Genomic DNA, 18127 nt, shown 5'->3' on the forward strand with positions numbered 1-18127 from the left:
CTCTGTTTCAGTATGTGTAACAAACCGATACAAATGTATCTGATGCATTTCAATCAACGCTGATTGGCTAAATTAATTAGCCAATCAGCGTTGAGTTGAGCTCAACTGTGGGTTGTCCTGGCGCAGCAAAAAGGCCCCGGATGGAGGACAGTCTGGATTTTGCTTCACACCAATAAAATCACATCCTAAGCAAAACGTCATCATTGTCAGACAAACGTGTCTGTTTCTGGTCTGCTTGTGTTGATGACCTGCAGTTGCTAGCTTGCTAAATCGTCCCTTTCATAAGTCATGGATGGAGATGTGGATTTGTATTTGTGGTTTTGACTTAATTCTCTGTACAGGACAATGATTATGACGGCGATTCTGAGCTAACCATAAATTAATATATTGTGCCACTGGCCTGAGATAATTGAACTGCAATACGTAGCCTAGTAGGCTCATGTTAACTAGCTGGCTAACTTAGCTGGTTCATTTTTGACCATGTAAGGAAGTTCGGCTAGCAATCAGTTTAGCTAGGTAGCCTATGAAAACAAAAACTAAAAGTGTACCGTATGACAGAGCTGTAGATCGTTTTGCCAACACGAAAGAGAGGAGGATGGCATTGGCGTTCAACTAGTTTACAAGTAGGGTGAGTTCTTTATTTTATTTTTCTTGTGCACAAGCGCTCACGCACGCACACAGACACACACAGACAGAAATAAGTACCATGGACAGACACATGATATTTAGTAACATTGATTGGACTAAATTGGTTTTGGTATCTTTAAATTTGCTTTCTATATATATATATATATATATATATATACATATATATATATGTGTGTGTGTGTGCTGGAATAGCGAAGACAGTGCTCCTGTTGTCTTTGTGCTGACTTGCGGTAACTCTGTGGTTCTAAATCAGTTTAGTAAACTGTCGAAAACATTAACTTGCTTGACCATGCTGCAGGTCATGTAACTTTGTTACTTGCAATATTTGCTTTGTGGACTTCACCGGACAGATGTTGCTCTTCCGGTTTTGTGATCAAACAAACATGTGTTATTTTATATCACAGTGGATAATAAACTAATAACTTATAGAGCAAACAATGCAAATATCACAACACAGGTTGTAATGTGGCTTTTTGATTGGCTTGACTTCCTCTGGGATTTTACCCACACACCGCTACTGACTGAAGCACAAAATTAGTCTGATGCCGAGCAGAATTTGCAAAAAGATCTTTTTTTATTTCTGCGTTTACAAAATGCAGCAATATATTTCGTATGTGTTTTTCAATTTTTTCCTGGGTGAAAAATGCTGAATATTCCGTTAACAAGACCCCTAATTTTAACTTAGTTATTTATCTAAGCAAGTGGCTGAATAACAGTTTTTCTCAATCGCTTTGGCTCAATTCTCGAATGAGAATATTTTTTTTCAAAACAATAAGTTCAAATCTCTGAACAATTAGGTTCTTGTTCACACCAGATTTGAATTTCTTATTCATTCAAGCAAATTGCACGTGTTTTGGCACATGTGTGCACAAGAGTAGGAACAATTTGTCTACAATTTGCACAATAACTACATGCACCTGGCTTGCTGATCAAAACTGATGAGTTGATTCTCAGTGAAATTGTCATACTCTTCACAACTTCTAAACATTCTTTCATCGTGTGAGCCATCACAAAATGATCCATTCAATTATCAAAATCTGTCAGTCCCACATTTATATTCCATAAATATCTATGACATGGAATGTTTGTGATGTCTGCTAAATTGGCAAATTACCTGCCAGGTGGCATAGTAATGAAATAGGAAACACAATCTTACCAATCAACCAATCAAGTTTGGAAGCATATATATGGAGCTTGCCCACAGCACAATCACTATCATTTTTGAACATGGAGGAACATCACAAACCTGAACAGCAGCTACATGCTCGTGGAAGACAAATAAGAAGATGTGTAAGAATGTGTGGTGTTAGGGGAAGACCTAATAGGAGGTAGAAGGAGGTAGAAGGCAAAAAATCAGTTCCTGATGAAATCAGAGCCACAATTGTGGACCATGTCATAAACCAGGATCTTACAATGAAAGAGGCTGGTCGGAGAGTACAGCCTAATGTAAACAGGTTCACAGTGTCATCAATTGTGCAAACATTCCGTAGGGAAAACAGGTAAATATGTACTCGTTCTTTACTTCAGATGTGATGTTGACGCAAATCTCTGGCCAGACCAACAAGAGTGACAGGATGTCCACCAAGAAGATGGGAACTTGTAGTGTTACGTACTGTGAGGAGGTACAATTCGTTTTTTACAGAACTACCGCAGGTTTTCTCATTGTTGTGGGTTTTTCTTTTTTTTTTGTCGCATGGATGTCATTTTGTGGCAAATTTTCTGTTCTCTATATGACTTTACATGTAAGAAATATGTAAAAATGGACATGCAAATGTGAATTTTCTTTTTACATGTAACACATTGCTACAATAATTTACTGTACTACAGTATTGTACAGTATTGACTTTTCCAAGTAAACTTTTACCTACTGTTGAAATCGGTATCTAAAAAGCTTGGTGTGATACACATCTAAACATTTTGACTAATACGGCTCACACGATGACAAAAACCTTTCATTCCGGTGGCATTGGCCAATTTACTGACACAATAACTCGGTTTTGAAGCATGAATTAAATGTTTTGGGTGAGTTACTACATTTTGCCGACATGCAGTAGAGTTGTGGTGTCCCATAAAACAGTTGTCACAATTGCACTTAGAGTTTAGAGAATGTTAAGATTGTTTCAAAAAATGAGCCAAAGCGATTGAGTAAAACTGTAATTAGGTGACGGGGCATTTGCTTTCTGCCGTGTTTGAGAAGTCAAAGCCCTTTGGATATCTGTCCACTACCACTGCTTGATTTTCTTGCGTTTTTTTCCGCCTCTCTGTTCTAGCCCGTCTGCTCCTTCCCCCCACTTCTCCAAGCAGGATGTTGCCCTACCTACTCCAGACTTCACACAGACACAGTGTGTACACATGCTGCTCCAGAGCCAGTACTGTTCTTCCTTCAGAAAAGCATGCGTCAAAACTTTGTTAATTTGCACTGTCTCTCATTCACATTTGCTTGTAAATGTCCAAACTCATCAAAAATTACATTCGGTACTTATATAAACTCAGGACCCGGTCTTTCAAAGATAATTCGTAAAAATCCAAATAACTTCACAGATCTTCATTGTAAAGGGTTTAAACACTGTTTCCCATGCTTGTTCAATGAACAATTAATGAACATGCACCTGTGGAACGGTCGTTAAGACACTAACAGCTTACAGACGGTAGGCAATTAAGGTCACAGTTATGAAAACTTAGGACACTAAAGAGGCCTTTCTACTGACTCTGAAAAACACCAAAATAAAGATGCCAGGGTCCCTGCTGATTGTCCTCGCAGTGGCTGACCACGTGTAGCAACACCTGCACAGGATCGGTACATCCAAACATCACACCTGCGGGACAGGTACAGGTTGGCAACAACAACTGCCTGAGTTACACCCGGAACTCACAATCTCTCCATCAGTGCTCAGACTGTCCGCAATAGGCTGAGAGAGGCTGGACTGAGGGCTTGTAGGCCTGTTGTAAGGCATGTCCTCACCAGACATCACTGGCAACAACGTCGCCTATGGGCACAAACCCACCGTCGCTGGACCAGACAGGACTGGCAAAAAGTGCTCTTCACTGATGAGTCACGGTTTTGTCTCTCCAGGGGTGATGGTCGGATTCGCGTTTATCGTCGAAGGAATGAGCGTTACACCGAGGCCTGCACTCTGGGGTAACATCTCACAGCAAGAACTGGCAAATCTGGTGCAGTCCATGAGGAGGAGATGCACTGCAGTACTTAATGCAGCTGGTGGCCACCCCAGATACTGACTGTTACTTTTGATTTTGACCCCCCCCCCCCGTTGGTCAGGGACACATTATTAAATTTCTGTAAGTCACATGTCTGTGGAACTTGTTCAGTTTATGTCTCAGTTGTTGAATCTTGTTATGTTCATACAAATATTTACACATGTTAAGTTTGCTGAAAATAAACGCAGTTGACAGTGAGAGAACGTTCTTTTGTTGTTGCTGAGTTTATGTATAACTTTATGAGCCGGATTGCCTGTCTTTTCAATTAGTTTATTTTCGTCTGCGCTCGTTAGCATATTTAGCTAGCAGCTTCCATAGAAATTCACTATTACTTGTGCTAAGTTTGTTAGCATTCTGGAAATAGATGCCCAATGGGCTTTTTTAGCGTTTTTTGGCACCCTTTGTGTACTAAGCCGGTAATACTGGGATGAGAGAAGGACAGTATGACGATATGAAAATCTGGATACCGCTCTACCCTAGTTCGCACGCTCAAATATAGAGCTCTGTGAAGGGCTCTACTTATAACTCCAGAGAGAGTGGGACTTTGGGAGAGGGGTGGGTGTGTGTGTGCGAGAGAGAGAGCCCCCTCACTGAGGCAGAAGAATGCTCCCTCTGTGTCGCAGACCTGTTTTATTTCGGAGGGGTGCGTGACACCAGGCAATGATTTCTGAAGTCTGTAGTAAAACAATCAATCCATCCAATGACCTCAACACACGAAAGGAGAAAAAAAGAAGAAGAAAGAAATGACCATCAAATTGGTCACGCTATGAAGATGAAAAAACTCCCTCAGTACCCCCTTGTCCCCATTCCCAGAATTTGGATTTCCCCCCCCCCCCACTTTTCCCTACAACGAGTAATCAAGGGAAACAAGTGGTTGTTTATGTCTGTTCGGTTCGCCAAGCCCAAGAAAGGGGCTGTTAATTCAGTGGAGTGGGCCAGAGCAGGCCAGAGAAGCGCTAGACTGGAGCGTTTCACAGCTCTGGGTGATTGGGTTTGAATGCTGTTGCTTTCTGGGGTCTGCTGATCATGCTACTCATAGCACGCGAGACGAAAGAGACAATGAGTAATGTAACTGTAATGGACGAGAGAGAGAGAGAAAGAGAGTGTGTTGAGGGAGAGAGCGTTGAGGGATTCATTCCTGGTTGAAAGCAGGCTAGTTCTAGCCTGGTCACAGATATCATTGTGTTGTCTTGCCAATACGTCAATGACAGCAATGGAGCTGGCAAGACCGCAGAAACAGATCTGGGACCAAGGTAGGCTAGTTCCAGACATACTGTGCAGTTTTTCTTTGGCCTGTACTGTAGTTAGTCTGGTTTGGTCCAGCCATGGCTGTGTTCCTATTGGCTGCAACCACTTGGCACATACTGGTTGAATCAACGTTGTTTCCAATGTGGAATAGACGTTGAATTGGCGTCTGTGTCCAGTGGGTAGCTTTGTCTGGCCGGGCATCCTTCTCCACTCCTCCTGGAAGCCCGAGAGAGGTTTCTTTACGGTCACTGAATACCACAGCCACAGCACTCAGACATGACTCAGCTAGCGCTCACATCCCAGACACACATATGGCTCTTCCATCACATCACACAGGCCAGGGCTGGAGACAGTCTCACTGCCTTAGGCCATTCAAGCCAGGGCTCAGGGCAGGCCACCACTCACGAACAGCGTAGGGGCATTCACTGGAGAAATAGGATTCAAATAGATTTTTTTCTACTGTAGCCCAGAGCTATTGATATACAGTACATGTGTCTATACGGCTCTGCTGTAGCCTATACTGTATATTTATACATTTATTACATCACATGTACAGCAGGACCCTGTATCTTATAGCAGACATTATTTATATAGCAGGCAAGTAAAGTGTCTCTGACGTAACATATCTTACTGATCTCATAATAAACTTTTATAGCAGACCTTGCTCGATCTCAGGCCATTGTCACCATTTGAAAGTCTGTTCACAGTCACAGATACTCTGAGTGCTTTCCTCCAGTCTTCTGTTGGCGGCTGGAGGTTGGTAGGAGAAGGCAGGAAGAAACTAGTGCTGTGTCCCAAATAACACCCTATCCCCTATTTAGTGCACTACTTTTGTCAAAGGCTCATCTGGAATAGGGTACCATTTGGGAGGCACCCTAGACCCAGGGTCTCCCTCCACCCCTCCACCCTGAGACACATACAGTGTCGTGAAAAAGTATTTTCCCCCTTTCTGATTTTCTCTGTTTTTGTGTATTTTTGATACTGAATGTTAAAAGAATCTTCAACCAAAACCTAATATTAGATAAAGGGAACCTGAATTTACAAATATAAAAAAATATATACTTATTTTATTTATTTAATTTAAGTTATGCAACACTCAATTCCCCTGTGTGAAAAAACAATTCCCCCCTTACACTCAATAACTGGCTGTGCCACCTTCACCTGCAATGACAGCAACCGAATTAATTAAGGCAAGTCATCCAGGTCCTGGGGCAGCAAAGCATCCCCAAACCATCACACTACCACCACCATACTTGACCGTTGGGATGATGTTCTTGCTGTGGGATGCATTGTTTGGATTTTGCCAGGCATAATGGGACCCATGTCATCCAAAAAAGTGATACTTTTGAGGCTTAATTAAGGCTATTTCACACTTACAGGCACCATCATTTCTCCCAGTGGGCATGTAATGTTAAAACAACACAGACTACGGAGGGGTTTGCACACATTCAAATGTTTCACAGGAACTGGACAAATATCCAATATAAAGAGAAAGGGAGAATGTCCACTCACCATTGTACTGCTCCCAAACGGGCCTGTGTTTTATGAACGTAATCGAACGTAATCGTTCATGCTTGAAACCATAAAGCCAGGAAGGTGGATCATTCGAATAAGTTTTGTTGTCATAAAAATGTATGAAACCCAAGCAATCTTTGGTTTTTAAACGACAGCAACAATAAATACATGTAAAATGTAATGATATCATAAAACCTCCCAAATTAAAAAAAGGCACGCATTGCTGTTGAACCAGCCTTCGTTACAGTAGGCCTAAGGGAGGGCTTGGGCTTTGAACATATGAAACGGAAAACAAGCCATTTTTACAGGTTACGGATCACTTCTAGATACGAGGTTCACCGGGGCATGGACATGTAGCCGGGGCATGGACATGTAGCCTACATCATGGAGGGGGTTTTATGCACATTCAAAAAGAGACCTGCGTGGCTAAAATAATGTGGGCCTGCCTACAATGAATAGATGAAAAGTTGAATGTCAGTTCACAGTTTTACTCCTCTCAAACGTTATATTTATATTTGTTGATTCAGATTTGTTCCCAAGTGTACTCAGGAGCCAAACCCTTTATTGACCAATTTGGACTACTTTGCGTTTGCATTGGGCAGACAAGAAAATGGCTTAATTGAGAGGTGGGGAGTCGATGCTTGGTTTTTAATCAAATACAACGAAATGTGTTTTTTTTGTTTTTTTTGTGTGTTTCTAAATATGAAGTTTACAGGCACCAAAAGCACATTGGGCTACTCTTGTTCCATGCGCATATGGGCAATGTGCATTACGGCTGGATAGGCTGCATTTCCAATGTCAAAATTCATGCCATAACCAACTGCATTACTCCTAAATTAGCACTTTGGACATAGCCGCAGGAAGTAGAGGTGCTGAGGGTGCTGCAGCACCACCTGAAAAATACATATATATATATATATATATATATATATATATATATATAATAGAATAATATATATACACTATATATACAAAAGCATGTGGACACCCCTTCAAATCAGTGGAATTGGCTATTTCAGCCACACCCGTTGCTGATAGATGTATAAAATCGAGCACATACACATGCGATCTTCATAGACAAATATTGGCATTAGAATGGCCTTACTGAAGAGCTCAGTGACTTTCAACTGTCATAGGATGCCACCTCTCCAACAAGTCAGTTTGTCAAATTTCTGCCCTGCTAGAGCTGCCCTGGTCCACTGTAAGTGCTATTATTGTGAAGTGGAAACGTCTAGGAGCAACAACGGCTCAGCCCCAAAGTGGTAGGCCACACAAGCTCACAGAACGGGAATGCCAAGTGCTGAAGCTCGTACCGTGTAAAAATCATCTGTCCTCGGTTGCAACACTCACTACCACGTTCCAAATTGCCTCTGGAAGCAACATCAGCACAAGAACTGTAAATCGGCAGCTTCATGAAATGGGTTTCCATGACCTCACACAAGCCTAAGATCACCATGCGCAATGCCAAGCGTTGGCTGGAGTGGTGTAAAGCTTGCTGCCATTGGACTCTGGAGCAGGGGAACACATTTTCTGGAGTGATGAATCACGCTTCACCATCTGGCAGTCCGACAGACTAATCTGGATTTGGCAGATGCCAGGAGAACGCTACCTGCCCGAATGCATAGTGCCAAAGTTTGGTGGAGGAGTTGTGCTGGAAATGTTTCATGTTTGTGCTTTTCTAATCACTAATTTCTGTGTTCTATTCATGTGCTTTTCTAATAACTGTTTTCTGTGTTCATGCAAGTGACTGACAGAACGAATCCTCACTATCAGTAGCTGCAATTTGGCAGTACGCCCAGACCTTTGTTTTGATAATGAAAGATATCTCAGTTTCAAGGTCTCAGCTTAGAGAGAAGAAGCATCATGAGGTATTGGTCAGTCACATCAATGATACAAAATGGTAATGATTAATTAATGATGCTAAATCATGCAAATATAACTTGTTTGTGTATAGCCGTACATAAGACAACTGCTGGGACTGCCCCAGCAGAGCTCCCGATTGACATGTGTACTATGGTGTATTGAGTTGGTTGGGACCTCTCCAGCGCACAGATAATAAAGGATGATTGATTTAAGATTGACTTTGAGTGTACCAGGTGGTAATTTCCACGACATAGTGATGAATTTCCACGACAGAGGATTATTCGTCTGGGGCTGTTTTTCATGGTTCGGGCTAGGCCCCTTAGTTTCAGTGATGGGAAATCCAAACGCTACAGCATACAGTGGCATTCTAGATGATTCTGTGCTTCCAAATTTGTGGCAACAGTTTGGAGAAGGACTTTTCCTGTTTCAGCATGACAATGTCCCCATGCACAAAGCAAGTTCCATAAAGAAATGGTTTGTCAAGATCGGTGTGGAAGAACTTGACTGGCCTGCACAGAACCCTGACCTCAACCCCATCGAACACCTTTAGGATGAATTGGAATGCCGACTGCGAGCCAGACCTAATCGCCCAACTGTCACGAATCCCGCTTCCTGAGTCTGTTTTTGCCTGTGTTCTGTCCTGGAGTGTTTTTCCGGTGTCCTGGAACGCACCCTGTCTGGTTGCCGGGCGACGTAGCTAGTTGGGAGATCTCTGATTACCCGCACCTGTATCCCATCAGCTATCTGCACACCTGGTCCTGATCATCACCCCTCCACTTCATAAGCTCTGACCTGACATCCATTCCCTGCCGGATCGTTAGCCATGAACAGTATGTTGTGCCAGCGTATCAGCCTCCTGTTTGATAGAGTTAGTTTTGTTGTTTTGTACGTCTTGCTTGCCTTGAACTTACCTCCGTTTTTTCTGTCTACAGTCATTCACCCGGAACACTCATCCCATCCCTACCTGGTCGTCGGTGACTTCAGTTACTTCCTTGGATCTGCTTACTCAATTCCATCAACTCACCTCCGCTGCCCGCTACGCTACTTGGATTTTTCTATCACTACATTCACACTTGTAAATAAATACTCACCTTCGTCTTACTCTCCTTGTCCTGGTCTGCTTCTGGGTTCTACTTTAGAGAATCATGACACCAACATCAGTGCCCGACCTCACTAATGCTCTTGTGACTGAATGGAAGCAAGTCCCTGCACAATGTTCCAACATCTAGTGGAAAGCCTTCCCTGTAGAGTGGAGGCTGTTATAGCAGCAAAGGGGGGAACCAACTCCATATTAATGGCCATAATTTTGGAATGAGATGTTCGATGAGCAAGTGCCCACATAATTTTGGTCATGTAGTGTATTTTTTAGAGAAAAAAAATTATCTCACAAAAGTAGTGCCCTGGGCCTTTAATAGTCCTGTATTAGTCCGCAGCATGTCCACCCCCAAACTACTTCCTGCGGTTATGACTTTGGATCATGTTTTTAAGGACACACCTCAAATATTTCCTACCCACCAATCGGAGCGCAAGCGAGCTGATTTAAAACAGGTAACTTGCCGAACCTGGCGTTAGGGCTGGAAAATGCCAGTGTGCCAGTTTTTATATGATGAAATTGCAAACTAACCTGTGTTTGATACTAGCGCAGCCTTAACACCAGCCAAAAATAGAGCCCTGAGAGTGGAGGAAGAAGGGGATAGAGTGAAATGGCAGGGCAAAGGTTACCTCCTTCCCTGCTGCTTGAGGCGAGCGACCCCCTGACACTTCAACTGAGGTGTCTCTCTCTCCCCACCTGTTTATGATTTTGCACATGATCCATTATGACGACCAGGTTTAATTTGGGCCTCTCACGGCTGCATTGACGTCAGAGGCCCCATGGATCACACACACACACACTGTAAAAAATGAGGCTAAGTAATTTTCTGCACTCATCATCCACACACTTTTTGAGCTTGCCAGAAAGTGCCCCACAGAGAGAAATATCTGTTACTGTTTGTTTTTGGTTCATAGCCATCTGAAAGAAGGGGAGGGTAAGATACTTTATTTTCATTTTACCCCTGCTCATCAAAATGTGACTCATTAGACTAGCTAGCTATTCCCAGAAGGCAATATTTGTCTTAATAATAAGGATATTTTATAGAATAAAAAATAATAGAATAGTTTATTTTTCTCAGAATGAACTTTTTTTTTTATGGTTGTAAACTGGCTTTCTGGTATTGCGGAAGAGGATACCACCAGACTCAGCGACAGGCTGAGGAGGATTGGGCCCAGACCAGGGCCAGCCTCCTGGAGCTGGAGAGAATCAGCAGAGGTGGCTGCTCATTGCGAAAAGGCAGGAGATCGATGCCCTGGAGAAGGCCACAAGCACCGATCTGAAGGAGTTGTTCCAGTTGACGTTCGAGGTAAAGATACTGTATGTTCCGTGGTTATTTGGTGAACGACCTGTGTCTGTTGAAATCACTGCTTTGAAGTTTTGATTTAGATACACCAAAGTCATTTATTGGGTAAATAGTAACACTGAATTGTGCAGGAGCTGGTGTGTAATTTTATACTCTCTTTTAGAGAACAAGATCAAGGTCTCTCCTTCTTATAGGGTCAGTGATGACAGTTATTTTGCTGTTGAACCATAAAAAAAATGGGATGAAGCAATATGTCGTTTATTTCTTTCAGTCAAGTCTTGGTGACTATAGCTATACTTCTGTGTCCTTAAATTACAAAAAGTGTAGTAGTAACTGAATTAGATATGTTCATCTCTTGATCAGTTACATCAGAGTCACTTATTATTTTATGAGAGAACAAGATCAAGCCATTGTCAGTTAGGAAATACCCTAGGTCATCTAGATCAGTGGTATCTGGGTCGTGACGAAGACTGGGTCGTGACCCCTAGTGGGATCGCTGGGGAGCTGCAGTGGGGTAAATTTTTCTTACAAAATATTATGATGACAGATTATTGTATGAGACAATATACAAACGTTTTCAAGAAAGATAATTAGAAAAATACTATTTTATTGAGTAAATGTATTTACGGTATTGGTTTCTTTTCATTTTGATAAGGGATTAGAAAAAGGCACGCACGCACGCACGCACGCACGCACGCACGCACGCACGCACGCACGCACGCACGCACGCACGCACGCACGCACGCACGCACGCACGCACGCACACACACACACACACACACACACACACACACACACACACACACACACACACACACACACACACACACACACACACACACACACACACACACACACACACACACACACACACACACACACACACACACACACACACACACAGAGCGAAAGTGGAGAAATCTTAGCCTGATCCTCGTCATCATTTCCTTTCCTTGTTGAAAATATCTCACATTTTCTCCCCTGGCCACTGGGGAGAGGCTAATGGTCTCTTATATCTCAATATGCTGCTGGGAATCATTCTGGGTATTTTTTGTGTTATTACACTTATTATTATATAGAATTTATTTTAAGGGTTTCAAAATGTTTTTTGGGCTGTCCCCATAGCATAACCCTTTTTGGTTCCAGGTATAACGCTTTTGGTTTCCATGTAGAACCCTTTCTACAGAGATGGTTCTACATGGAAACAAATGGGTTCTACCAGCAACAAAAAAGGTTTATTGAAAGGGTTCTCCTATGGGGACAGCCGAAGAATCCTTTAAGGTTCTCGATAGCACCTTTTTTCCCTAAGAGTATAGATAAGTTATCACTGTAAACGTCTTCTCTCTCTGTGTGAAGAGAGAAATCTGGCCTTTTATATCAGTCTCACTGTCATCCATGTGCGTAGGTAGACTGAGTTATCAGTCTCAGTATGTCGGTGTTCTTTGAGGCCATGGTGCAGTGTAAGGGGGCAGGCAAGGCCACGGGAGAGTGAGATGAGAGAGCGAGTTGTGTTGTAAAAACACTCCTCTTTGAAGATTCACCCAAAGAGCGAGGTCAGGAGAGGTTGCAACGTGTGTGTGGGTGTGTGTGTGTGTGTGTGTACTTTAGTGCTCTGTATGTCCCTGTGTTGTCTATAAGGTCAACCAAGAGGTACACATCACTACTTGAGGACAGGCTGAGGCTCATTAGGTAAACCCACATGTGGATCTTCTGCTTTCAAGGACTGAAACAGCCTCTCCCTGAGGCAACCTTTACCAATAAAACTCAAAAATTCTTTGAACCATGGAATATGAAGAGAAGTCCTGACTGGTTTCCTACAGCGAGTGTGTCACTGTGGGCCTTATGTCACGTAAGGAACCAGACTGTCTGTCAGGAGGAAATGTCGCAGCATGTGCCTGTCTCTCCAAGTTAAAACACATCTAATGTGATGACTGAGCTGCTGCTACTGCTGTGAAATAAGGACAAAGATAGATATGTCATGCTTTGTTTTTTAATTAGAAAAAGTATTTCAGATTTTCAGATACTTGAACACAATATACAATATTATACCATACATTGTGTGAAACATGTAATATGTCCGCCTGCGACTGTAACGCAGTAGGTAGGTATTCAACAGACATATAAAAAACCCACCTCTCATGCAGATAGTGCTAAGTCTGGCTAGTCACTTGGAAACGACTCAGACCAAAAGCTTGAACATAGATTAACAATGTTATACTGATGACAAATTTGAATTTCAAAACTGCTAACAAGTTTTGGTCAGATAAAACTAGTTCACATTAGCACGCTCAATTACAAGAAGATCACATTTTTGTAACGATTCATCACACTGGTGCTCAGAGATATTGTAGCATGCCACCAATAATCCCCTTGAACTACTTTACATATAAGTAAGTGTGAGGTGTCAAGAAGAAGACACTTGGTTCTGTGTTTGTCTGTCTTTCTGTTATTTCTGTCTGCTGTCGTTGAACCAGTAGATCTGAACCCCAAATCAGCAATCTGCAATCAAAATGTTGTATACAGAAGAGTCTGGTTACTAGCCTAATACAAGCTGCTCAGAGAGTCTGATATTGATACCGAGCCAAGTGATAGACTACAGTATGAAAGCTTGTGTTCTCCACAGCTGGCTTGTAATTTTAGCTCTTCCCAGGTCTCTGTCGTTTAACATATCCCCTATGCGTTGTCAACCTACAGGTTGTGTATATGTCTCTTTAGCTGTTGCTCAGAGCACTCAAACATTTGTGTGAATATATTTACTTAGGATATAATATAGAAAAGGAAACAATATTATAATACAGGATATAAAAAGACTCCGACGCAGAGCCTTGAACACGTTAAGACACCACCACTTCCAGGTAATGCAAGTGCATATACATTTAAATAGATTTACACTGACTGAAACAGTATTCTTATGTACAGCTGAAAGTAATAAATACACTGTTATAAACAGCAAAGGACCAACTTGAGCTCTAGTGACAAACAGGAATAGGAGTGTGGAGTCAGGTCAGGCCAGATGGCAAAGGCTAGACGGACGCACACGCACTCACTCTCACAAACACACTTTCTGACACTCGTACACACACACACACACACACACACTCATTGACACACACGATTGCCATGTAAGTCTGCTGGAGTGAGGGTATAGTCAATAAGGCAGTTGAAGTACCTTTGAGTATCAGTAAACCTAAGGGAACAATGGAGGATTGGTGATATCTGAAAACTAGTCATGGAGACCTATAAGGGAAGATCTACCTAGCAGATTTTCAGGCGTGGATGGTTTTAATGCTGACCCAAAGATACAGTGAATTACACTGTCCGGGGGCTTTTTGGTTTGCTATCGCTGTCACGTAATCTCTAGATACCCTTCTGTGGGGTTATCATCCTCTTGTTCTCAAAATAAGCATTTTTCTCCGCTGCTTTTGTTTTTGCAGCAGACACTCTACAGTTTGTTAAGTGCCAAATCTATTCTAAAGATTACATCTAACGGATCAAATCCCGATAAACTCCCCGGGCCGGCCAGGAAATGTGATACAGTTAGCGGGAAGGGAAGAGAAAAAAAGAATGGTTTCGATTGACGTCAATGGGCAGACGCAGCACCTCCTTCCGTTATTCCCTTTTTTGGTGGAGGAAGAAATAGCTGACCTGATTGTTTTAGGGGTCAGATTCACAGAGTCAGGGGTTTGTAAAAAAACAAACATGTGAATAATAACACAGCTAACCAAGGTGTGACTGGGCTTCTACACAGGCAGCCGCCTAGCCACCTTTCATCATCTGGTCGGGTCCTAAATCTACAGTGCCGGGGGGGAGGGGGGGGTCTTTTGTTGATTTGTTACAGCATCAGAACCAGTTGGGTTCTGGAATCATTTGGTCGAATAGGATTAATACACAAGAGCAGGATACCTTGAGATGGAGCTAGAAATATCCTTCTAACTTGAAGTCTGAGTATTATCAGGATTTGAGCCATGAGGATAGTGGGGGGGGGTCATTCAAGGAGAATGAGGGGAAGCGGGTTAGATGGGGAGAAATGGGTCTAATTGTTATTTTTTTGAGTTATAGTGATCTATCTGCCTACCGTTCATCTACAGTGAGGTCAGACACATGAAGCAACAATCTAGCAACAATGTAACATGTAACATGAATCATGATTTCCATAGAGAAGCATATATGTTGTGCTCGGATTGAAATGGTATCTTATTATGAGATGTCTTGTTTTAAGTATTTGATGAGTTTGTCCAAGAATTGTTTGTCTAAGATAGTTTGATTTCTTCTATTGCCCAATACTAGTAAGGAAGACTGTTCTCTTTGTCTGAGATATAAAAAGAATTTTGCTCTTGAGCTTTCGGATAACTCTTTATAAAACAAATAAAAAAATCACGTACATACTAAAGTGTGTTCAATAAATTAAAAAAAGGATTAAAAAGACAATAGTAAAAAAGGCACAGAAAAGTATTTTGACAAATGGTACAGGAAAAAAGTAAACAGTTTTCTCTCTCTATACAAACACACGTCCATCAGTCAGTAGTTTAAATGCTACCTCTTGACATCCCATTTTCGTAAAAAAGTCACAAGGTACAAAACTTCTCTCAGTAGTAGTGTCAACATTTCAGATGCCAGTCTGGATGGAAAAACAACCGTTTCCCAGATTGGCCCAAGTCCTTCATTTCCTCGAGGCCTGTCCGTTCCGTCAGGTCCAAAATGTTTGCAGCATTTTTCCTGAGAACTTTGTAGCCGCCCCACTGAAACTGTCCCTCTGTCGCCGGCTCCTAACGCAAGTGCAAGGATAGGGTGGGGTTAAACTGACACCCCATCCGGGCTCAAACTAAGCCCATCGTGGGCTTGTTAAAATGCACAGCTGCAGGATTTCTCCTGTTTAAAACATGAAACCAACCACCTTCGCGGTGCAGCAGAGCCCATTATGTGTCTGTGGGTGATGCATCGTGGGTAATGATCTCTATGGACGACGTGGGCTCCATGGATTCCTCGGGGTCCTGACAGTCCGAGTAGTCTACCGGAGACCGAGACGCCTCCCCCAGACTATCCTCTTCCTCCTCCTCATCCCCCTGGCTCTGTTCATCTTTCTCTGTACCCTCAGAGTCCTCTTCCTCCAGGGTGAGTTCAAACTGGAACTTGTCTCCCCCCTGACCCCCTTCGCCTCCCTCCTGATCCCCCTGCTCTGTGGCCCAAGGAGGAGAGGGGCTCTGGGGGATCATGCTCTGGTACCAGTTCCTGTTGTCCTCCAGAGTGTCCAGGATGTCCTGGGCGTCAGGGTGAACCAGGTCAGCCCAAGTCTCCCACAGAGGGTGGACAATGTAATCTATGAAGCCCACCTGGAGAGAGGAGAGGGGAAAAGAGGTGAGTCAGGAGTCAGTGAGTGTATATGCTTGAATGCTATGTGTGTGTGTGTGTGTGTGTGTGTGTGTGTGTGTGTGTATGTGTGTCTAGTATCATACCTGGCTTTTCTCTACTGAGGCGGTGTGTTTGTCACACATAGGGCTGATCTCCATGCCTCTCTCCCTCTCTCTGTCTCCCTGGTGAAAGAACTCATCCATGATGCGGTCGGTCCACTGACGGTAGAGCTCCAGAGACTTGGTAGGGTTACTCAGATCAGCACAGTGGACCATGTTCCTCAGAACCTGATGGAGAGACGGACGAAGAGAAGAACTGTTAGAGAGGGAGAAGTAGGAGGGAGTGATATGGAGCGATAGGGGAGAAAGAGAGGTGAAGAAAGATTGAGGCAATGAACAGGGTTGGAGAGAGGGAGGAGGCAGATGAAGATGAAGTGAAGAAGCAGAGGTCATCCCAGTGGGAGGCTATCTTTAAAAAAAAAATCCTCCCCAATTTCATGGTATCCAATTGGTAGTTACAGTCTTGTCTCATCTCTGCAACTCTCGTACGGACTCGGGAGAGGCGAAGGTCGAGAACCGTGTGTCCTCTGAAACACAACCCAGCCAAGCCGCACTGCTTCTTGACACGCCCCCTTAACCCGGAAGCCAGCCGCACCAATGTGTCGGAGGAAACACCGTACACCTGGCGACCTTTTCAGTGTGCATTGAGCCCGGCCCGCCACAGAAGTCACTAGTGCGCAATGGGACAAGAACATCCCTGCTGTCCAAATCCTCCCTTAACCCGGACGACACTGGGCCAATTATGCGCCGCCCCATGGGTCTGGACTTGAACCAGGATCTGTAGTGGCACAGCTAGCACTATGATGCAGTGCCTTAGACCACTGTGCCACTCGGGAGGCCAGTGGGAGGCTACCTTAATGTTTCTGTAAGTCCAGACACTAATTAGAGCTATTACAATACAAATAGGGAGAGGAGAAGGGTCTCGAAGAGACAGAACGGCGATGACGAAGATAAACCTACCTGTATTCTGTCTGTGTAGTTGTCCAACAGCAGGACCCCAGAGCTGGTCACCTTCTTGGTCTCCACCATGGTCTTCAGGTCAGCTAACAGACTCATGTGCTTGGACATGTCAGTGGCCAGGACCATGTCGATGACCATCTTCCTCAGACTCTGCCTCTGCTTCTTGGTCAGGTTCTGGAAGATGTCACAGTTGTCCTCCTGGAGCAGCTTGAAGCCCACGGCCAGGTGGTGGTTCTCTAAGACAGACTCATCGTTGTACATCAGGGCCAGCTCAGAGTCTGGGGAAGATAAAGGAGAGTGAGTCACTTGGTCAACACTACATTGATGAATATGGATATAGCTATACATTATCTATATATTATTCCCAGTAGAAGTACGCAGTAACAGGTGTAGGAGAGAGACCCACTGGTATTGATTAGGAACTGGTTGGACACCCCCGGGTGGTCGACATCATGGATGGCTGCAGCAAAGATGGCCGCCAAGATCTCCAGATCGCTGAAGACCGCCTGTGTGAAAGAGAGAGAGCGAAAAACTCAAAACAACAGCCACAGAGAACAGCTCATCTCAGTGCAGCCCACTCTCATTGATTCCCATGGCTCGGTGTGCGCTATCGCTAACAGCCAACGTCGCGAAAAACACTGTGCGGGGCCAACATTAGCGAGATGGCTAGCTTATGTTAACCTCGTTTCTGTCTCTCTATAGGCACTCAGCCACCATAAACATGATGGATGGAGTTGTGACGCGTTGAGGGCTGGGTCATGCTGTTAGACTGCGTCATGGATGAGGTTCCACTGTATTTATAGAACCACGGAGGGAAAGGAGCTGTGAGAACGAACAGATTGTGTGGCGGGAAGGAGAGAGAGAGTGAGGTGG

At 43.6% G+C, this 18127-nt stretch overlaps 1 protein-coding gene across 5 annotated transcripts in view; it reads right to left on the minus strand.

Moving 5' to 3' along the window:
- Positions 1–12860: 12860 nt before the first annotated feature.
- The window catches only part of LOC139578720 (3',5'-cyclic-AMP phosphodiesterase 4B-like), a 313071-nt gene continuing 307804 nt past the window's right edge, over positions 12861–18127 (minus strand). For all 5 annotated transcript variants that reach the window (XM_071406684.1, XM_071406685.1, XM_071406686.1 and 2 more), the window contains 4 exons: positions 17661–17760; positions 17255–17532; positions 16340–16522; positions 12861–16216 (listed from right to left, as the gene is read on the minus strand). In XM_071406684.1, the coding sequence (XP_071262785.1) occupies positions 15803–16216; positions 16340–16522; positions 17255–17532; positions 17661–17760 (975 nt within the window). In that variant the 3' untranslated portion in view covers positions 12861–15802. The remainder of the gene's footprint in view (positions 16217–16339; positions 16523–17254; positions 17533–17660; positions 17761–18127) is intronic.

This window comes from Salvelinus alpinus, chromosome 6 (assembly GCF_045679555.1).
Source record: "Salvelinus alpinus chromosome 6, SLU_Salpinus.1, whole genome shotgun sequence".
Classification (NCBI taxonomy): Eukaryota; Metazoa; Chordata; class Actinopteri; order Salmoniformes; family Salmonidae; genus Salvelinus; species Salvelinus alpinus.